The sequence below is a fragment of the Panthera uncia genome, chromosome B1 (assembly GCF_023721935.1).
Source record: "Panthera uncia isolate 11264 chromosome B1, Puncia_PCG_1.0, whole genome shotgun sequence".
NCBI lineage: Eukaryota > Metazoa > Chordata > Mammalia > Carnivora > Felidae > Panthera > Panthera uncia.
Genome location: NC_064811.1, coordinates 19602752 through 19623280, shown reverse-complemented (window position 1 = coordinate 19623280; position 20529 = coordinate 19602752). Strand labels below are relative to the sequence as shown.

Genomic DNA, 20529 nt, shown 5'->3' with positions numbered 1-20529 from the left:
CCAGTCTCAGGAGCCCGCCACACGCGCAGACGTCTGCGCATGCTCAAGTCCACGCTTGCTAGTGCACCATCTATGCGGATTGCGCATGTGCGAAAGCGAGACGCGCTTTTTGTCCCAAGGCCTTGCCGTACCGTCCAGGCGGCGAGTTGCGTCCCGGTTCAGTAGTGGGTGCAGGGTGTGTCGAGTGTTCTCTTGCTGCGGTCGCCACCGCCGAAATGAACCGCGAGAGCTTCGCGGCGGGCGAGCGGCTGGTGTCGCCGGCTTACGTGCGGCAGGGTTGTGAGGCCCGCCGCTCGCATGAGCACCTCGTACGGCTGCTTCTGGAGAAGGTACCGAGCTGTCGGGTCCCTCTCCAGCCGCAGCGTCCCCCCCCCCCCCCCCCCCCCAGCCTCCGGTTCCGCCCAGCGCCCCGGTCGTGCTGCGTCCTGCCCACCCGCTTCTCTTTGCTGGTTGAGACCTGTCCGCGGCAGTCTGTCGCAGCTTGGCAAGCATTGTGCTGACTTGCTGCGCTCAGCTCCTTCTCAGCCTCACCAAAGTCAGCAAAACCCAGAGAGTGTTGTGAAGGGAGCGTGCGGGAGTCGGGATTTTGAGTCTGGTTGTTTTCTAACTTCGGGATGTGGAAGTCCCAGTTGCTACTGTTTTGTTGGCGAAAAGGGCAAGGTTGGAATCTTCCGTCTTCCACTACTCCCAAGGACTCACGGAACACTTTGTTTCTAAACCACGACATACTAACTCGAGCCAAGAGCTGCCCCCGAACTTCACAGGTCTCGTTCCTACCAGTATGCCGAATTTTAATTTCACTGACGTTTGACAATCCTTAGTTTCAGCAGCCTGGTTGGAACAGTCCTCGTTGAGGATAAGGTTTATTGGTTTTCAGTTACTTTAACTCATTGAAACATCAAACCTGAGTAGATCTCATCGTATTCATTTATTATCACTTCTGGCAATCTGTAGAGAATTGTAATGCAGTGTAACGAATGTTTTGCCTATTCGAGGTTTCTGCATAGTGCGGAATTTACGTCTGAAGTTTAGAAAGCAAGGAGTATGGCAAAATACACATTACAAAGTTTAAAAAATGTATTGAAGTAAGGTCCTGGGGGATGGTTTTCTTCAATATACTTGTTTTGTTTTGTTTTGTTTTGTTTTGTTTAAAGGGCAAGTGTCCAGAGGATGGTTGGGATGAAAGTACACTTGAACTCTTTTTGCATGAACTTGCGATCATGGACAGCAACAACTTCCTGGGTAATTGTGGTGTTGGTGAAAGAGAAGGGAGAGTGGCATCTGCATTAGTTGCTCGGCGTCATTACAGGTATATTTTTAAAGTAGAAGACATTCCCCCCCCCTTTTTTTTTTTGTTAAAAACAATGGTGGTAATAGTAACATATTAAATTATACAATGTCCATTGGTAACCTACTTCTCCCCTATTCAAATGGACATAGAAACTAGATGCAACAGGGAGATGGAAACAATTTGAGTATGTGTTTTTCAGGACAGTAGGATGACAGTGGTGGCTATTCTGTCAGGTTCTGGGTGGTGAACAATACTGCCTATACGTTCTGTTAATAACGTTTAATGTAATAAGCCTGTTTGGTTGTAAGAGTTTAAATATGTTAAGGTTGTTTATAGTTTGCTGGGTTTTTGGGTTTTTTTTTAAATTTCTTTAATGTTTATTTTTGAGAGAGAGAGAGAGAGACCATGAGCAGGGGAGGGGCAGAGAAAGAGGGAGACACAAAATCTGAAGCAGGCTCCAAGTTCTGAGCTGTCAGCAAGAGCCCAACACAGGGCTTGATCTCATGGACCGTGAGATCATGACCTGAGCTGAAGTTGGCTGCCCAACCGACTGAGCCATCCAGGTGCCCCAGTTTGCTGTTTCTTTTCTAACATTGCAAGTTTGTTTTTGTTTTTTTTAAGAGAATGATATGTAGGTAGAACTTTAAAATGTTGTTCATCTGTATCTAAAATGAGTTATTTTATAAATACCTTGCTTTGTTGCAGTAGATGCAGGAAAGATACATTAAATTTGATTTTAGATTATTAAGTCACCTTTTTCTTTTGCAATATTTTAGAGAGCTTTTTATCAATTCTGTTAACCATTTAATTGGTAGTATTTCCAAATATGATCATTTCTCTGTTCTTCAAAGTTTCCATGAAATATAGGTAAACTAGTAAACACTCCTGTCTTGAAATTTGCAGTGATGAAACTCTTCTGCAGATAGTAGAATTTTATTTCAATCAAAACCATTGCAGTCGGAACTAATAATAATAATGAATCTATAACTTGGATGAAAAATTCATGGTTAAAATGGGCTGATAACATGATTTATAATATTTGTAAAAAAATGCTTTCTACATTAGGTTTCAGGGATAATGAAGTATAACACTAGTGTTCTGTGATAATCCCAGTGTGAAGGATTTCTGATCTAACTATAAAGTACAAACAGACTTTTGATTCTGAAGAATATTCAGAGGTATCTCTCACGTGTATGACATCATCTAATATACAATGAGTAGATATGCACACTATTTTAAGGAGTATACACAGTTGACCCTTGACCAATATAGGTTTGAAATGTGCAGGTCCACTCACATGTGGATTTTTTTTTTTTGATGAATATAGTACAGTACTTGTAAATGCATTTGCTGTTCCTTATGATATTCTTAATAACATGATCTTTTCTCTACTTTACCTTATTGTTGGAAAACAGTATATAATACACATACAGGATATGTGTCACTTGGTAGGGCTTCCAGTCAACAGTAGGCTATTAGTAATTAAGTTTTGGGGGAATCAAAGTTATTTGTGAATTTTTGACTGTGTGGGCCACCCCCCAAACTCCTGCCTTCAGGGGTCACCTGTAGTATTTTTAAAATTAAGGTGATATTTGAAATAGCAGCTCATGCCCATGGGAACTTAGTCCACTGCTCTGGTTAAGGAAATGGAAAGAAAGAAGAGAATCTGATGTTACATATATTCTGGTTTTCTATTGCTGCCAACATATACCTCGAAACTTAGTGGCTGAAAACAATCATTTATTATTATCTCTCAAAGTTCTGGGGGTTAACTGGGCTCAGCAGGATGATTATTGCTTTCTGTCTCTCATACAGTTGTGGTCAGATGTTGGCTGAGCATTTAGTCATTAGGTTCAACTGGACAGTTTATCTAAGTTGACTCACTTAGATGGCTGAGAGATCAGATGGCCTCTCCAGGTGGCATGGGCCTCTCCAGGTGGCATGGGCCTCTCCCAGCATGGCCGCTGGATTATGAGAGGGAACGCCCACAAAAGCAAGCCCTTCAAGAGGTCAGGTGAAGCTTTAAGGCTTCTTTGACCTAGATCAGAAATTCCAGACCATCACTTCTTGCTAGATTCTTCCTGGCCGAGCAGTTCACTAAGGCCAGTGCAGATTCAATGCAGAGGAATTTGATTCTCTCTCTTGGTGTTGACAATAGTGTGTAGCATAGGGAGAAAAGGAATTGATGGTGGCCATCTTGGGAGACTAGCTACCACAGTATAAATGATGAATTTGTTTCAACTTAACTAGGATATTTTTACATTGTTAATAGTATATGAAAAATATCTACAATAGTCAAGTGTTGCCTGTTGTTTTGATTATTGTGTCTATATACTTACAGTGGATTACTTAGAACACTGAATATTTTTGTCCAGTTGTTGGCCCATTTTTTGCTTAGGTTCATTCATGGAATTGGACGATCGGGTGATATTTCTGCTGTGCAACCAAAAGCTGCAGGTTCTAGCCTTTTGAACAAAATTACCAATTCTTTGGTCCTGGACATCATAAAGTCGGCTGGTATGTACTATGTTAATCATAATACTTTTGGCTGACCAGACATACACCCTTTTGCCTAATATCTTTTATTAATGCCTCTTTCCAAATAGGTTATAAATGGCTTTTGAAAAGATACATATATATATATATTTTAAAACCCTTTAGAAAAAGATGGAAAATCAGAACCATAAGCCAGGAGGATGAATTTGGCAGTGAGCCTCCTGAGACCAAGGACAGAAGAAGCACTAAGTCTATAACTCTTACTATTTAATTGAAGAAGTATATCATTTCTTCAAGAAGGGTGCTGGTTTTTCAGTGGAATAACTAATTTCTCTTTTACTTCTTATTTTTAGGTGTCCATACAGTGACCAACTGCTTTGTAGTTCCTATGGCAACTGGTATGAGTCTAACCTTGTGTTTCTTAACATTACGACACAGAAGACCAAAGGCAAAATATATTATATGGCCGAGAATAGACCAGAAGTCCTGCTTTAAATCCATGATCACTGCAGGTAAAGGAAGAGGAGTGGCATATATAATGCAGAAGATTCAGACTGTTTATACAGAGATAGATGAGTGAGAAAGAAACTAAGCGTGTTCCTATTCCTTCCTTTTATTGTCATAAAATACACATAACAAGATTTACCATTTTAATCATTTTTAAAGGTATAGTTCTCTGACATTAAATACATTCACATTGTTGTGCAACCATTGCGTAACACCAGCTCCAGAACTTTTTCATCCTCTTAAACTGAGTCTCTACCCATTAAACAATAACTGCTCCCTCCACACTACCCCCAGTTCCTAACAATCACCTTTCTACTTTCTGTCTCTATGAATCTAACTACTCTGGGTCCTTCATGTAAGTGGAATCAGAGTATTCGTCCTTTTGAGACTGGCTTATTTCACACAGCATAGTATCTTTTTTTTTAAACTAAATTTTTTTTTTTAACGTTTTATTTATTTTTGAGACAGAGAGAGACAGAGCATGAACGGGGGAGGGGCAGAGAGAGAGGGAGACACAGAATCAGAAGCAGGCTCCAGGCTCTGAGCCATCAGCCCAGATCCCGACACGGGGCTCGAACTCACGGGCTGTGAGATCGTGACCTGAGCCGAAGTCGGATGCCCAACCGACTGAGCCACCCAGGCGCCCCTAGCATAGTATCTTTAAAGTTCATCCATGTTGTAGCACGTATCAGAATTTCTTTCCTTTTTTAAGGCTAATATTCCACTGTGTGTATATACATATACATATACATATACATATATATATATATATGCATAGATATACGTATATATATTTCACATTTCGTTTGTTCATTCATTCATTCATTCATTGATGGACACTTGGGTTGCTTTCACTTTTTGGCTCTTGTGAATAATGCTGCTATGAATATGGGTGCTTAAGTACCTGTTTGAGTCTCTGCTTTGAATTCTTTGGGGTGTATACTCAGAAGTGGAATTGCTGTATCATATGTCCCCATTTTAAAGAATATGATTACCCGTCTCACAAGATTGTTTTGAGTATTAAATAGGATGGCATATGAAATGCCCAACAGCAATCCTTGGAGCATAGACCGTGCTTCAGGAATGGTTGTTGCATATACATAAGTGGAATACACATAAATTATTAGCATGAATCAAAGTGTAAGGATACAGGGGTACCTGGGTGGCTCAGTTGGTTGAATGTCTGACTCTTGATTTTGGCTCAGGTCATGATCTCATGGTTCAGTTCATGGGATTGAGCGTCAGACTCCACACAGCCTGCTTGGGATTCTCTCTCCCCCTTACTCTCTGCCCCTTCCCTGCTTGCACTCACGTGCACACGTGCACACACTTTCTTTCTGTCTCTAAGTCAAGAAAGAAAGAAAGAAAAAGTGTAAGGATATAGACATTATTAAGTATAAATGAGGCAGAAACTCTACTTTGGTATTTTAGTATTTGGCTTGATTAATTCAAGTCGAAACTGAGAATTTGAGGTTAATTTTGAATGGCCTCAGTGTGTTGTATGAAATGAACTGTATTAGGCTATAATTAAACTGTGTAAGTAATCCTAAAGAAACTCATGTAAAGGGATTCATAGTAAGGACATATAGCAGAAACTGATAGACTTTTAAAAAATATACCGATTTATTTTAAGTGGCGTAAAGTTGTTAAGTCTGTTTATTTATATCATGTTAACCAAAGAACTAATAACCAAACTTCTGGGAAAGATTGCCATGTTGAAAAACTGGAAACTTTTCCAAAAGATGTTAGGATTTGTACTACAATTTATAGTTTATCCTTTCTTAGGATAGCCTAATTCTTAGTAAATAAGATAGTTGTATCCTCAAAAAAAATTTTCATTTTAAAAAGTTTTAAAAGCAAAAATAAGATCGTGTCTGGAGAATTTGAGAAATAATAGAAAATCAGCTGTAATTAGGAAGCTACTTATTTAAGTAAAGTTTTGTGTGTTTGTTTTGATAGCTGTGAAAATACAGGTATAAAACCTGGACATCTCTGCACCAACATAATTGAATTGATTTTATAGTGGCCAGGTTTTTATATTTCTGTAGATAGAATGCAGACAACTTGATATGGATTTTAGAACACAAAACTACTTGCTCATAACTGTGCTTTAATTTGTTGTGTGGTCTTGTGAAAGCCACTCAATTTACCTAAACTTCAACACCCTTATCTTTGACACGAGTGAGATCAGCTAAATGGTTTCTAAATCTCTTACAGCTCCTAAATCCATGAATCTAGTCTGCTGTGGATTTGCTATTTGGGAAGACTCAAGATGTAACTGCATAATAACTTTATGTGTAAAATTTCCCAAGTTTAGTTTCTATCCAGTTTGTAAGATTTAAGCACTTAGATTTTACTTTTACCCTAAGTACTTACTAATATTACAAAATAATTTAGTTATCTAAATACTTTACATGTTGGGATGAGCACTGGGTGTTGTATGGAAACCAATTTGACAATAAATTTCATATGAAAAAAATAAATGCTTCATACATTATTTAGTGTATATGTTGCACATACAACTCTTAATGTTCATGGATCTCTAAATATTCACCATACAAGATTACATAGTTATTATTTGGGTAGACCTTTGAGCATATGCTAGTTAAGTGTACTAATTCAATTGACAATTGGGAAAGTTTTTGTATGTAAGTTATAGAAGACCCTTGTAAACTATGAGATGGGTCAGTGATCATTAGGCTACTAAAATGCATTACTTTTCCCTTAGTAGAATACTAAGTTGATTGTGATTTGTTTTGGTACTTGAATTGTATTAGTTTTTTGTTCATTCCTGACATAAGGTGAACTTAGAATGAAATGTTGCCAGAGAATGAGTAGATTTACTTTTCTGTGGTCTGAAATTGTATGTACTGTGATCCTTTTATCAATGACTCTGTAATTACTTTTATAGGTGTCTATTTGACATTTGTTTTCCTTCCCAGAAATAGGCATATCTTTCTAGGCATATCTGAGTGTTAAATAGTTTTGTGGTCCTAATTGTGGTCTAGGGGTCCTTCACATTATTTTGACCTGCCTTTGACTCATACCAGTATTGAGCCAGGTCTTTATCACTAGGGGAGGGTTCACTGACCAAATCAAATATTTAGAGTTCTTATGCAGAATGGCACTGTTTCCTAGAGTCCCAGGATTTTTCTTACTTTCGTTTACCTAACACTTTGATCTCGGATTGGCTTGGTTAGGTTTTGAACCCGTGGTGATAGAGAACGTGTTAGAAGGTGACGAGCTGCGCACAGACCTGGAAGCAGTGGAGGCTAAAGTCCGGGAACTTGGGCCTGATCACATTCTGTGCGTTCATTCTACTACCTCCTGTTTTGCTCCAAGGGTGCCTGATAGGTAAATAATTTGTAAATACTGTCCTGTAGATGTTGATTGGTCTTTTAAGTGAAATGCAGACCTACTAATTGTCAAACATGCTTAAGTAACACGTGGCAGTAAATAGGTGAATGGACCGGTGGAGAAACGACAGTGGTTTGGGAAAATGAAAATTTGGGTAGAGAAGTTGGGAAAACAACTAGTAGCAAGTGGACCTGAGCAGACAAAAAACATCTGTTTTCTTGTTTGTTCCTGTTTCTAATCTCTGTGTATCTTTTCCTCATTGTTTTGTAGAAGTTTCTAAGCATAATGTTGGATTTACTTGTTTTCATTGCTATCTCCATTTCTTTGATCTTACAGTAAGTTTTCCTATGTAAGAACTATCAGTATTAACAGATTTTTAAATAGAAAATTTTAGGATTATTTATTGCCTTTTGAATTCTTTTAATTGGAAGATTAACTCACATGTACACTCAAGTGTTCACAGTGGATGTCTTTGCATTTTGAGAAAAATGCATACATTTAAGAAAAGCAAGGACACTTAGGTCACTCTGTTGTTAAGCATCTGGCTTCCGCTCAGGTCATGATCTCACAGTGTGTGATTTCGAGTCCCACATCCCCACATCGGCTGAGCTGGAGCCTCGCTTCAGGAGAGCATTGCTGCTCTCTTTCTCTCTTCTCTCCCCCTCCCTCTCCCTCTTCCCCTTCCTCTCCCTCTCCCTCTCCCCCTCCCCCTCCCCCCCTCTCCCCCTTGCTCACTTGCACCTTTCTTCTCTCAAGAGAAAAGGGAAGAAAAGAATAAAGAAAAGCAGAAAGGGAAAAAGCAAATGTTTACTCTTTAAAGGGTGTCCACAAATGTTTATTCTGGAAATGTAATAGGCCTGAGTATAGTAATACAGATTCCTAGTTTTGACAGCAGCTGTTTCATTTGAACATTTTGAACTGATGTGCTAATAATTGGTGAAAATTATATTGACTTGGACTATTTTTTTTAGGTTGAGTTGTATATACTTTAGTTTTAATTCATGGAATCACATACTTCAGCAGTAATGAATGTATGTTAATTTTTATCATTTTACTATTATTATTACTATTTATTATTATAGGCATGTTTTAAGAGACAATTTTAAGAGCATGCTTTTGAAAATTTACCTTGTTATGTTACTCTGTGGATTCTATTTTAAGATTATGTTACATATGCTTTTGTTGTTTATTCATTACTTACCAATCAGATTTTAAATTTGTATTGAAATATCAAATAAACATCTCTATTGTTCTTCATTGATGATATTGCTATCTAGAAGAATTTTAACGTGATAGAAATAAATCCCATTTCTAAAAACAGCACATGGATATTTGTGATAGATTTTTTTAATGTTTATTTTTGAGAGAGAGAGAGACAGAGTGCGAGCGGGGGAGGGCAGAGAGAGAGAGGGAGACACAGAATCCAAAGCAGGCTCCAGGCTCTGAGCTGTTAGCACAGAGCCCAACGCGGGGCTTGAACTCACGAACTGTGAGATCATGCCCTGAGCCGAAGTCAGATGCTGAACCAACTGAGCCACCTAGGGGCCCCTATGTTAGATTATTTATGCTTGAGGATAGTTTTGTTTCATTTTGACTTTTTTTTGATGTTTACAGTATGCTTGGTGTAGGGTTAAGTATTTTACATGTATTATCTCTTTTGGAAACAAATCACAAAAGTTTTTTATCAGTGAGCAAAATTCTCATGTGCCATTATTTTTAGTTGTGTTGTAGAATGACTGTTTCTGGTATGGGTGAACTTTAGGAAAATGGTAATACACAGTTGTAGTAATATGTTTGAACTTCTGATTTTATTAAATTTAAAATATGATTTTATTTCATTGCATTAAGCTTAATTCCTTTATAGTCTTAATTTGAATAGTTGTATATATATGTTGTCTTTATTAATTAATTTGACAGTATTGTGGGGCAGAATCAGTCAAAGGAAATGTAATAAAAAAGGATATCATTTTTTCTATTTGACAAGCTGATCTTCAGTTGGCTGCTAAGTTAGAATACAATTTGATTCACCTGTAAGATTTTTTGTCTCTCCTTGCCTTTCATTAAATACCTTTATACACGCTCTAAACATGAGCAGACTTCCTCAATTCTGAGTATTTAAAACTACTCACAAGTGATTCTTTTTTCTTTTTAAAACAGTACTTTATGTTGTTATAGTATCTTACTGTCAAGGAAGTTTGTTATTAAGGAATGCTTTCATTAGAACACAAACACATAAAAGTGCATTTTATGAAGAAAATACTTGGGTATATCCCAGAAGGTCTAGTTTGTTAAAAATGACATCTGATTAATTTAAGTAGTAGAAAGGTTCCTGTGTCAATTTGTGAGCTTTATGAAAATGAATGATAAAATGACTCTTTAATTCATAATACTTTAAGGAAGTAGATTGAAAACTTCGGACGAATGAACAGAATAATGCCAGTCCTATCTGTACTTTAAAAACATATTAACGCGTATCTACTAAAAAAGAAAACGTATTTGGCAACAGTAAGTAATAAAACTATGTAATAGATATTTGAAATACATCCGTGTGGGAAAGAACTTTTACTGAATAAAAGTGCTTTGCTTCTAGATTCTTTATATTGTAGAAAGAACATTTTTTAAAAATTTAACTTTATTAAATCATAGGATTTAGTCTTAGCTTCACAGCACGTGAAGACGTTTCTATTAAGAGATCACCTCCGTCACAAGTAGTAGTTAGTTTCCTAGAGGAACATCATTTATTACATTCTAATTGAAATTTATTACCTTACTTTACATAGAGTTAGACTCTCAAATTGTTTTAATATAAGGAGTGTCAAATGAAAAAGTAAGAGTGAATTTAAAACTGGCAGCTATTTAAAAGATTCTTTAGTTTCCAAGTTGTTGGAAAATGTTATTTTGGTACTGAAACGTTTTAATGTTCTGTATTTTTTAATACATTAAAGTCTACTTGAAAATGTATTTTTTACTTTATGAGATGTTAAATGTGAGATTTCTTAAGATTTCAAGATATGCTAATTATTTTGCAGATATTAGCTTTAGTATAATAAGCAACCAAAAGCATTTAAAAATGAGCATACCACCTTGTAAGGGGTCATTATAATCTGCTTCTTGCTTTATATATATATAGGAAATTTTAAAGCGATTTAAAAGCTACCATCTATGTAAGTTTTTATAAATACCCGTTTTCTCATTTATTGGTAACATTATTTTAAAAGCTTTTTTAGATTTATCCTAAAGTGCCTGCTGCTGAATTTTATGCTAAAATTCTGATATAGAAATTTCAATTTTCCCATTTTTTTCCTAGTGTACATTAAGAATAACTATTAAATTAGAAAAGTTTTCACACTGTAATTTATAAAAGCACAGTAAAAATATGTCTTTCTGTTGAATATTTATGTCTGTAGATTAGAAGAACTGGCTGTGATTTGTGCTGATTACGGCATTCCGCATGTAGTCAACAATGCGTACGGGGTGCAGTCTTCCAAATGTATGCACCTCATCCAGCAGGTAAGAGAGTTTAGAAAGATGCGTCAAGAAACAATGATTTTAACGTATTACAGGATTATTACTTTGTTTTTCTTACAACTTAACGTAGTAAAATCAACTCTGTAGCATCTTCAACTTCACGGCGGGTTAGAAATTAGCATTTTATAGCCACACAGTAAAAATCATTCTTCTTTAATGGTAATCGGACTACTAGCTTTGGTCAAGACCAACACAGAAATACTTCAGTAGCTTATTTTTTGTGACTTTCTGAGAACGTTTCATTACCAGTATTCTCATTTTTCTAATCTACTGGATTATTGTCTTTTTTAAGCTATATTGATGATTGATTCCATATTTAACATTTAAGGAACCACTGTACCTCATTATCCTAGGCTGGAAATGGCCTCACTTATAAAAATTTTAGTGTATAGCTATGGAATTGGCAGGGTTTAAAACACGTGACGATTTTGTTTTTACAAGCATCAACTAGATCCTGGTCATCTGTTTTAGATTCATGTTTTGAAAATGTGTCTGGGCATCCCATCCCGCTTGGAATAAGAATCTCGCCGTGACCTGCAAGGCTTTGTGTCTTCAGGCCTCTGCACCTTCTCCAGTTTCATTTACTTGTGCTCTCCCTCCCATCCGCTGTTTCTGGGCCTAATTGCCTTTTTTTCTGTGCCTCCCGTGTGCCACATGTGTGTGCACTGCCCTGTTTTTACTCTTGCTCCTTCCTCTCACTGGATTCCTCTTCCAGAGAGTTACTTGGTGTCTTACCTCTCTTGAAGTCAGTGAGACTCTCTTAGACTCTCTGTCTAAAATAACAGGGTCCTGTGTCTTGCCTGCATTTTCTGTCTCCTTTTTTGTGTTTTTACCAGAAACATTGATTTTAAGGTACACATTTTTCCACATTATAACATCCCTGAAATTGGGGTGTCTTAGAATCAGTGGTGTCTGATTAACATTGTAATGTTAATTGGTAATGTTTTTTCTGACCTAGTAGTGTGGAAAATTTGGATGCTTCTTAAAATTGATGACCTCTTGCTCTGTTTTTCATAGCGCTTCTCACCATTTGATAAGATATTTATTTTTTTATTGTCTAGTTATTGGTAGTAACCAGAATTAAGGTTCTGTTAGGGAAGAGACTTTGTGACTTTGTTTTGTTCGCTGTTATGTCTTCAGTATTTAAGACGGTCTCTGGTACATAGCTGATACTCAATAACTGGTTACTGAAAAAATTGGATGAGTAAATGAAGTATTATATCTACTACAACGATTATTTATACTGTATGAGGATGTGGATAGGCGTTATCCATGTATGGTGTAAGTTACATAATTTGTACGCATAATGTTGTGAATCACATACTCAGTTTTGGCACATGTGGTTTGTGTTACGTGGGCAAGACTTAACTCACAGATTATCTGTGATCTTCTCCAGTGTGGTGGTGAATGCTTCTTAGCCAAGTAGATCCTATCTGGAAAAAAAAATTTTCTTGGAGCATGCTGGTATCATCTCTCATATAAATGTGGTTTATATGATGGTATTAGCTGATCTGCTTAATTTTTTTTTAATTTTTAATGTTTATTTATTTTTGAGAGATACAGTCCGAGTGCAAGGGGGGTGGGGGTAGGGCAGAGAGAGGGAGACACAGAATCCAAAGCAGGCTCCAGGCTCTGAGCTGTCAGCCCACAGCCTGATATGGGGCTTGAACTCACAAACCGTGAGATCGTGACCTGAGCCAAAGTCGGATGCCACTGACTGAGCCACCCAGGCGCCCCTGCTTAATTTTTTTACTCAAAGGTTGTACCAGTTAGGATGCAATTGGCTGCAAGTAAAAGACACCCAACTCAAATTAGCCTAACCAGTGAGGAAATCCATAAGTTTACATAACGCAAGAAGTCCAGAGCTGGAGTGGGTGGTAGGCATGTTATGTCAAGGAAGACCATGCACCATTTCTTCCATATCTTTTTGCATTATTCCCGAACTTTTAAAGAACGTTTTCATCACAATTCTAGACTAGATTATCTCCAATGTGAATGGTAGCGGAGAAAAGCTGTATAATTCTCTACACTGGAAATCTTGAAAAACATTTTATTTCAGTGATTTGTTTTTATGTCTCCTCTCCCTTTCCCCTTTTCCTCTTTAAGTTTTATCAGCCTCAATTCTTTTGAAAGTTAAGCACATCAGCATTACTAAAAGTTCAGAAGACTGAGGAAGGAGTAGGATATCACTCATAAACCTGTACACTAACAAATACCCTTAATAGTTTGTGTCCACTTTGTTCTAATTTCTATATGTATATTCCTTTTTTACAATAGTGACAGTCGTTGTGTACATTTAGTGTTAACTTTTTTAAACTTAGTGCAAAAAATATTTAATTTTCATAGATTACATTTCCGTATTCTCCACATGCCTGTGAAATCTTCATAAAGATCATTTCAGTGATTCCAAAACATTCACTCAGATATTCTATATTTAACCCAGAAGTGCTTAGTGTTGTGGTGCCCATGGTATAATTTTGAATACCGGAAAATTTGGCGGCATAACTGGAGAGATTAAGACAAAGACAGTGCGTTCCAGGATGTGATGTAGAAGGTGCCCGTGGAAGTGTGCTTCATGAATGCCTGCCTTTGTCGTCCCCTCTCTTCCTTGGTGAGGTGAAAATCTTAACCAGAAAATAACACTTTAAGATGGGTGGGTGAGTGGTTTTTAAACACAGCTGTTGTATTGTCGCAGATACTGTATTACCTTCTAAAATTAGCAGTTCTTAAAAAAAAAAAAAACAACAGTACTCAAACATTTGAATTTTCCCAAATTGGCCCTCACAAAGAGAGGTGTTGGTACTGTGGCTTTAAACTAAATAAATATTTGGGTCTTTTTGAGTGCCACTGCTGTTTCATGATGTTCTAGAAAATTAAAGTTAGCTTTCATTCATCTCAATAGTTCTTAGTGATATATATACCATTTACTGAGTACCCACCATGCGCCAGGCATCCTCCTGGACTTTTAAAGTTTATTAGCTCAATCCTAACGACTTAAGGTGTACTTGTTATTTCTGTTCTATAAATGAAGAAGCAAACTTAGAAGGATTAAGTGACTTGCCCAAGGTCCAGTAGCTACAAAATGGCCCATGTAGTTCAGTGAGGCTTCAAAGCCCCATGTTTTCCTTTAAAAAAACAGCATGCTGAAACTGTAAACACTTCCTTGAGAAGACAGCAGTGTAGTAATCAAACCGTCAGTGAAGAAAGAGCTATAGCTACAGCGTGTCAGCTTATTTATTTATTTTTATTTTAAAGACCCTGCCCCAGGGTGACTTAATCCTCAGCACAGAAAGCATTCTGGTATGCACGTGTTGTTGAAGTCAGCTCTGAACAACCTGTGCTTCTGTTTCTATGCTAAACTGACTCATTTAGAAGACTGATGGAATACGGATAGTAGGACGGATTAATGGAGAAGGATGTGGTAGAGTCACAAAAATACATAGGATTAATCTTTTTAGAGTCAGAATGGATTGTAAGGCTCCCGAAGTGTGGGAAGCAGTGGCTTCGCTTATTAAGAATTTGAGAAAAGGGGCGCCTGGGTGGCTCAGTCGGTTGAGCGTCCGACTTCGGCTCAGGTCACGATCTCACGGTCTGTGAGTTCGAGCCCCGCGTCAGGCTCTGGGCTGATGGCTCAGAGTCTGGAGCCTGCTTCCGATTCTGTGTCTCCCTCTCTCTCTGCCCCTCCCCCGTTCATGCTCTGTCTCTCTCTGTCTCAAAAATAAATAAATGTTAAAAAAAAAAATTAAAAAAAAAAAAGAAGAATTTGAGAAACGCCTTGGATCCTCTGTCTCCTTCTCTCTCTGCCCTTTTGCCCTGCTTTCAAAAATAAGTAAACATTAAAAAACAAAAGAACTTGGGAAAAGTAGGTATTATACTACTTATTCACAGACCTAATTCTCAGTTCATTCAACACACATTTACAGGGTTTCCCTCTGTGTGCCAGGCATCAGGTTAGGCACTGGGGATACAGGGGCGAATACAACAAAATCCTTATCTTCACGGAGCAGAAGCAGACAGTAAACAATAAGTACGACGGGCCTTGATAAATGCTCTGGATCGGGAAGTGGGTATCAGATTAGATGGAGCGATCCAGAAAGTCCTCCCCAGGAAGTAACGTGAGCAGAGCCCCGAGTGATGGGAAGGAGTAGGCCATGCAGCTCTTTAGAGTCCAGACAGGAGATAACAACAAGGGCCAGGACTCTGAGGCAGGAGTGTGCTTGGGGTATGCAAAGAACAAGGAGGCCAGTATGGCTGGACCAGGGCAAATGAGGGCGGCAGTGGTAGTAAAGAGAAGTGAGGTGTGTTAGCATTTGGGATTTTATCCTTGGTATGGTCGTCAGCCATGGGAGGGTTTTGAGCAGGGGAGTGACATGTGATTTACGTTTTTTGACCATCATTGTGGCTACTGTGCGAGTAATAGACTGTAGGAAGGCAAGAGTGGAGGGCTGCTGCAGAGCTCACATGAAGTAAGTTGGTGGCTCAGGCCAGAATGGTAGCCATTAAGGTGTTCAGAAATGGTTAGATTCAGATGTATTTTGAGAGTGGCTCTTACAGGGTGTACTGATGAATCAGATGTGAGGTGTGAGGAAATGAGAATTCAGAGCCCAAGGCTTCAGCTTGGGCAGTTGGAAGAGTGGAAATGCCATGGGAATAAGAGTTTATTTTATAAACCTGGGCTCTTCCTCCAGATTACCTAGGTTTTAGTCCCTGTTGTATCTTTGATTACCTTGGTGACTTCTAGTGAGGTGCTTTAACTGCCTGGATTTGAATCCCAGCTGTGCTGTTAATATTAAGTACACTCCTGACCTTGGGCAGCTCGCTTTAGTTTTATTGTCCCTTAATTTTCTCATCTGTAAAATAGCAATTATAGTAGCATCTACCTCATATGGTTATTACAAGGGTTAAGGATGTGAAGTGCTTAGAACAGTACCTGACGCACAGTAGGTTCTTGATAAATACTGGCAGAAATTATTATATGAACAAGTATCTGTTTTATTTGCTATCGTTGTCCCTAGAACCTTGGACAATGTTTGGCAGCTGATGGGTGCCCAGATATTTCTTTTGTGAATAAACAAGGAAATGAATGAGCTGGTAATTGACAACCCTTTCCTTCATAGAACATGCTCGTATGATTCCCGTTTTATTTAAAAACCCTTTCAGCCTTCTGGTATTTTTTTCCTCCTCATTGATATCCTCTGACTTCAGTGAGTGGGTCTAGCTTGCTTTTTTATCTTTTTTGCTAAGCAATTTATCAAACCATACTTGATGGATATTAACTAAACTTACTATGGTAATCACTTCATAATGTATGCATATATCAAATCATCGTGTCGTACACCTCAAACTTCTACATACTGTGTCAATTATATCTCACTAAAGCTGGCATTTTTTCACTTAAAAATTTGAAAAAAAATCATACTTCACTTCCACATTTTTTTGCAAAGTTTCATCTTTTAAAAATATTTAGATATACACTGAATATTTAGATATGTGTTCTGTTTCTTTGATAAAACCATCTGTTTTTCGGGAGCCTGTTTGTCTTCTTGCCATGGAGTGTGGTAGTGCCTTTTATGCTCTCTGGGTTTTAGCGGTGAGGGGATTCTAGCAAAGTCCGATGCAGTGATGGTTCTCTTACACTCCTGTACCTGATTTAGGCTCACGTTTCTCTCAGGAAGCCTTGGACAGTACTGAAGTGTTAATAAAAGACAACTCTTAACTGTTCCTCTTTATTTTTACCTTCTACTACTTTGTGTGCTGTTCAGTTATTCTATTAGTCTTTGTATGCTTCTCTCTGTTTTCCTGTGATACAGTGAGATTTTCTTTGATCATAGTTTATGAGGAAATTAGAAGAGTAGTAGGGAAAGGTTGAGATTGAAACAATCGTGCAGTAGCTTCCGAAGTAGTCTGCTTCCCTTTCCTGCTTTTGTGTTTCTGCCGATTGCCTGGATCTGGTCTCTTAGATTAGGCCAGCTATCTGCTCCTTCTATTCTCCCTGAGATATGGATGTGGAGGGAAAGTGTGAAGATGAAGGTCAAATGTGGTTATATTAATAAGAATGTAGATTGTGAATACAGATTGAAAATCTGCCACTACAGATAAAGAAAAAAAACTATCTTAGTTGAAATTTAGATAGTATCTCTATTTTTAAGAGTAGAAAATTGAAGCACATCAGATAGAAGGTCACAGACTATGTTGGATGGGGACTAGAACTTAGTTTTTACATTTCTAGTAGGTAAGTATTCCTTTTTTCACTAGAATATTAGATTTTCACTTGAAGTTCATTTGCAGTGGAATAAGATCACCTAAGATTATGACATTAGGAAACACGAGTTCTTTAGAAACATTGCCAAGAGTATACAAAAAAGATTCCATTAGTTGATATTAAAAATAAATTTTCTCTCATGTTGTCTGAATGGTGGTAGGAGCACAGATTGTCGCTTAAAGTGGTCATGCAGGTAGTAGATTATCCAAGCATCAAAGAGAAGTACAGTACTTAAATGTATAGCTGATCGATTGGCAACATGGGTGGCTAACGTCTATTAGATTGTGGTGGCCACTCTTGTTTAAAGTTAGTTAATAGTTGCAGGACCCACTGTTGGCATTTCTTGTCAAACGGAAGATCACAGATGAGAGACAAGGGAAGAACCTACCGTCGTATCCAACATTAAGGTGCAAAGCTGAGTTCGCACCCGAACTACCACGGAAACGCCGCCTTCCTCCCCAGGGTGGTGTGAGGATTTAATGATTTGTTTGCATGAAAGCAGGTGGTAAACTATAAAGTGCTCTTTCACGTAAAAGGAGCAGCATTTAAAACTCATTTAATACTTAAAAATCCTTTATTGGCACTGTTACAAAGAAAATTAGAATATCTGATCTGACATTTCATGCATTGTTTAATGGTATTTACTTGTTAATAGCAGTTGTCGTCTCTTTTTCTAGAAGCCAATCTGTAATACTACGTGTTACTTCATTCTAGGGGGCTCGAGTTGGTAGAATAGATGCTTTCGTACAGAGCTTGGACAAAAATTTCATGGTTCCAGTAGGTGGCGCTATAATTGCTGGCTTTAATGATTCCTTCATTCAGGAAATCAGCAAGATGTATCCAGGTAAATAAATCAGTTGCTCTTCAGAAAAAGTAACTAACAAACAAAAATTCCATTTGTACCTAGGCCACTATAATAAATTTTAATTTCCCTGCCCTGAATGTGACTTGTTCATCTTATTTCAGGAAGAGCTTCTGCTTCACCTTCTTTAGATGTCCTTATTACTTTATTATCACTTGGATCAAATGGCTATAAGAAGCTATTAAAAGAAAGAAAGGTAAGTTTTCCACTTCGGTACAAAATCATACCCTTGACTAAAATCCTTCCGTATTACTGGTGTTTTTGCCTTTGGTCTGCCACTTGGAAGGCATAGCTAGCTAGTGCGGTCCTAGAGCATTTACTTTGATCTGGAATCACCCCAGGGGGTTTTCAGTGAATCGTTCTCTCCTGTCTGTCCAGATATGGTGAGAGATCTTGGACGAGTGAGTTTGCTTTTGTGTTTTTTGAGAAACTCCTACATCAGAGATTCTTATTAGTTCAGTAAAAATCAGTTCATTTATCACTTAAAGATAGAGGCCCTTGAAAAACAAACATACAGGTTTGTTTCCTCTTAGTTTTTGGAAGTCTGAAGACTTGTATAGGTGTGAGATGTCAGTCACAGGAGAAAGAACCAGGTCACAAGTTAGCTAGCTTCTCATTCTAAAATAATAAATTCATCCCTTGTCATTACTGCAATGCTGAACTCATTGGTTATGTTGGCTGTGAAAAGAAAAGTGACATTTGTGCTTAAAAACTAGACTTTGTCTCCAACACTAAAAACTAGCTTTAATTAATTCAGGACAACTCCAGAATTGTAGACAGAGACAGTGTTGGCAGGGCGGGTCAGACTAAAATGTTTTATTCATCTCCCATCTGGGAGAGCTAGCGGCCCCTGGGACAGTTTTTGTATCTGTGTAACTTCCCAACCATCAGTAGCAGTTGTAGTCCCTTAGATTATTAATAGCACTTCACGTATTTTAAGATACTTTATGTATGTTTTGTGGTAGATCCTCTCAACAGCCTTATGAATATGCAACAGAAGTTGAAAAATTTTGTTCCCTGTTTTACTCTAGTCCTCGCACCGCCCCCCCCGCCCCCCAAAAAACAGTCCATAGGAGAGTAATTGTTTATATTGTGAGGACCTCTCTTAATACTTATGTGATATGGAAAAAGACGCTCAACATCACACGTATGAAAACCACGGTGAGGTACCACTGCACACCTCGCAGAAGGAAGCTGACAGTACTAGATGCTGGCAAACCTCTCAAGCAAGTAGATCGCTCAGACATTGCTGATAGGAACACAAATGGTACAGCAACTTTGGAAAACACTTTCGCAGTTTTTTATAAAGTTAAACATATGCTACCATATAAACTAGCCAGCCCACTCCTAGTGCTTTACTCAAGGGAAATGAAAATTTATGTCTGTACAAAAACCTATACGTGAATGTCTGTAGTGATTCTATTCAGTATTGCCAAACCCTGGAAACAACCCAAATGTCTGTCATCTGGTATATAAACAAACTGTGGTATATAATACTCAGCAATAAAAAGGAACAAATTACTGATATGTGCAACAAAATAATGGCTCTCAAAATAATGGCTTTATATTAAATGAGATAAGCCATGCTCAAAAGATACATATTAAATGGTTTCATTTGTATGCCATCCTGGAAAAGGCAAAAAACATATCAGGACGGAGAAGAGATCAGTGGTTGTCAGAGTCTTGGGTTAAGCGAGGGGACTCATGGGGTAGTAAACTGTTCTGTATCTTGAGAGTGGGAGTGTTTTCATAACTGTATAGGTTTGTCCAAACTCATAGACGTGAACCCCTGAAAACTGGGCCTCCGAAACTTTACTGTATATAAATTATGCCTCAATAAACCTAACAAACATTTCCAAATGATTTGACTAAAACTCCAGTTTGATCAACTCCCCGAAGTGATCATCACGGTAATAGATTGTTGTAGTTAAGAGAAGACCTCAACAAATCTCCCAAGGAGCCTTTTCCGTATGACAGATGAGACCTGTTTATAGATGAGCAAAACTATCACCTGTTTGTATTGTTCATATGAGAGTTTAGTTGTATTAAGTGCCCGTGGGTCTTAGCTCTCCTACAACTGGTTGTTTTGCTATGGAAAAGCCATTTGAACTTGCAGATTTTTTGTGAGGCGTTTCTGTCATCCTCATTTTTACGGGAGACGGAAGGATAAATAATGTGTCTGAGGTAAACTGTGGGCCATGGGTTTAACGCTAGGCAATTGGGCCT

At 38.0% G+C, this 20529-nt stretch overlaps 1 protein-coding gene across 1 annotated transcript in view; it reads left to right on the top strand.

The window, feature by feature from the left end:
* Positions 1 to 215: 215 nt before the first annotated feature.
* SEPSECS (Sep (O-phosphoserine) tRNA:Sec (selenocysteine) tRNA synthase) overlaps positions 216 to 20529 on the top strand; it is a 33425-nt gene continuing 13111 nt past the window's right edge. Inside the window, exons 1-8 of the mRNA XM_049630400.1 lie at positions 216 to 329; positions 1155 to 1309; positions 3690 to 3808; positions 4141 to 4299; positions 7495 to 7648; positions 11059 to 11161; positions 18156 to 18285; positions 18408 to 18499. Coding sequence (XP_049486357.1) covers positions 216 to 329; positions 1155 to 1309; positions 3690 to 3808; positions 4141 to 4299; positions 7495 to 7648; positions 11059 to 11161; positions 18156 to 18285; positions 18408 to 18499 — 1026 coding nt within the window. The remainder of the gene's footprint in view (positions 330 to 1154; positions 1310 to 3689; positions 3809 to 4140; positions 4300 to 7494; positions 7649 to 11058; positions 11162 to 18155; positions 18286 to 18407; positions 18500 to 20529) is intronic.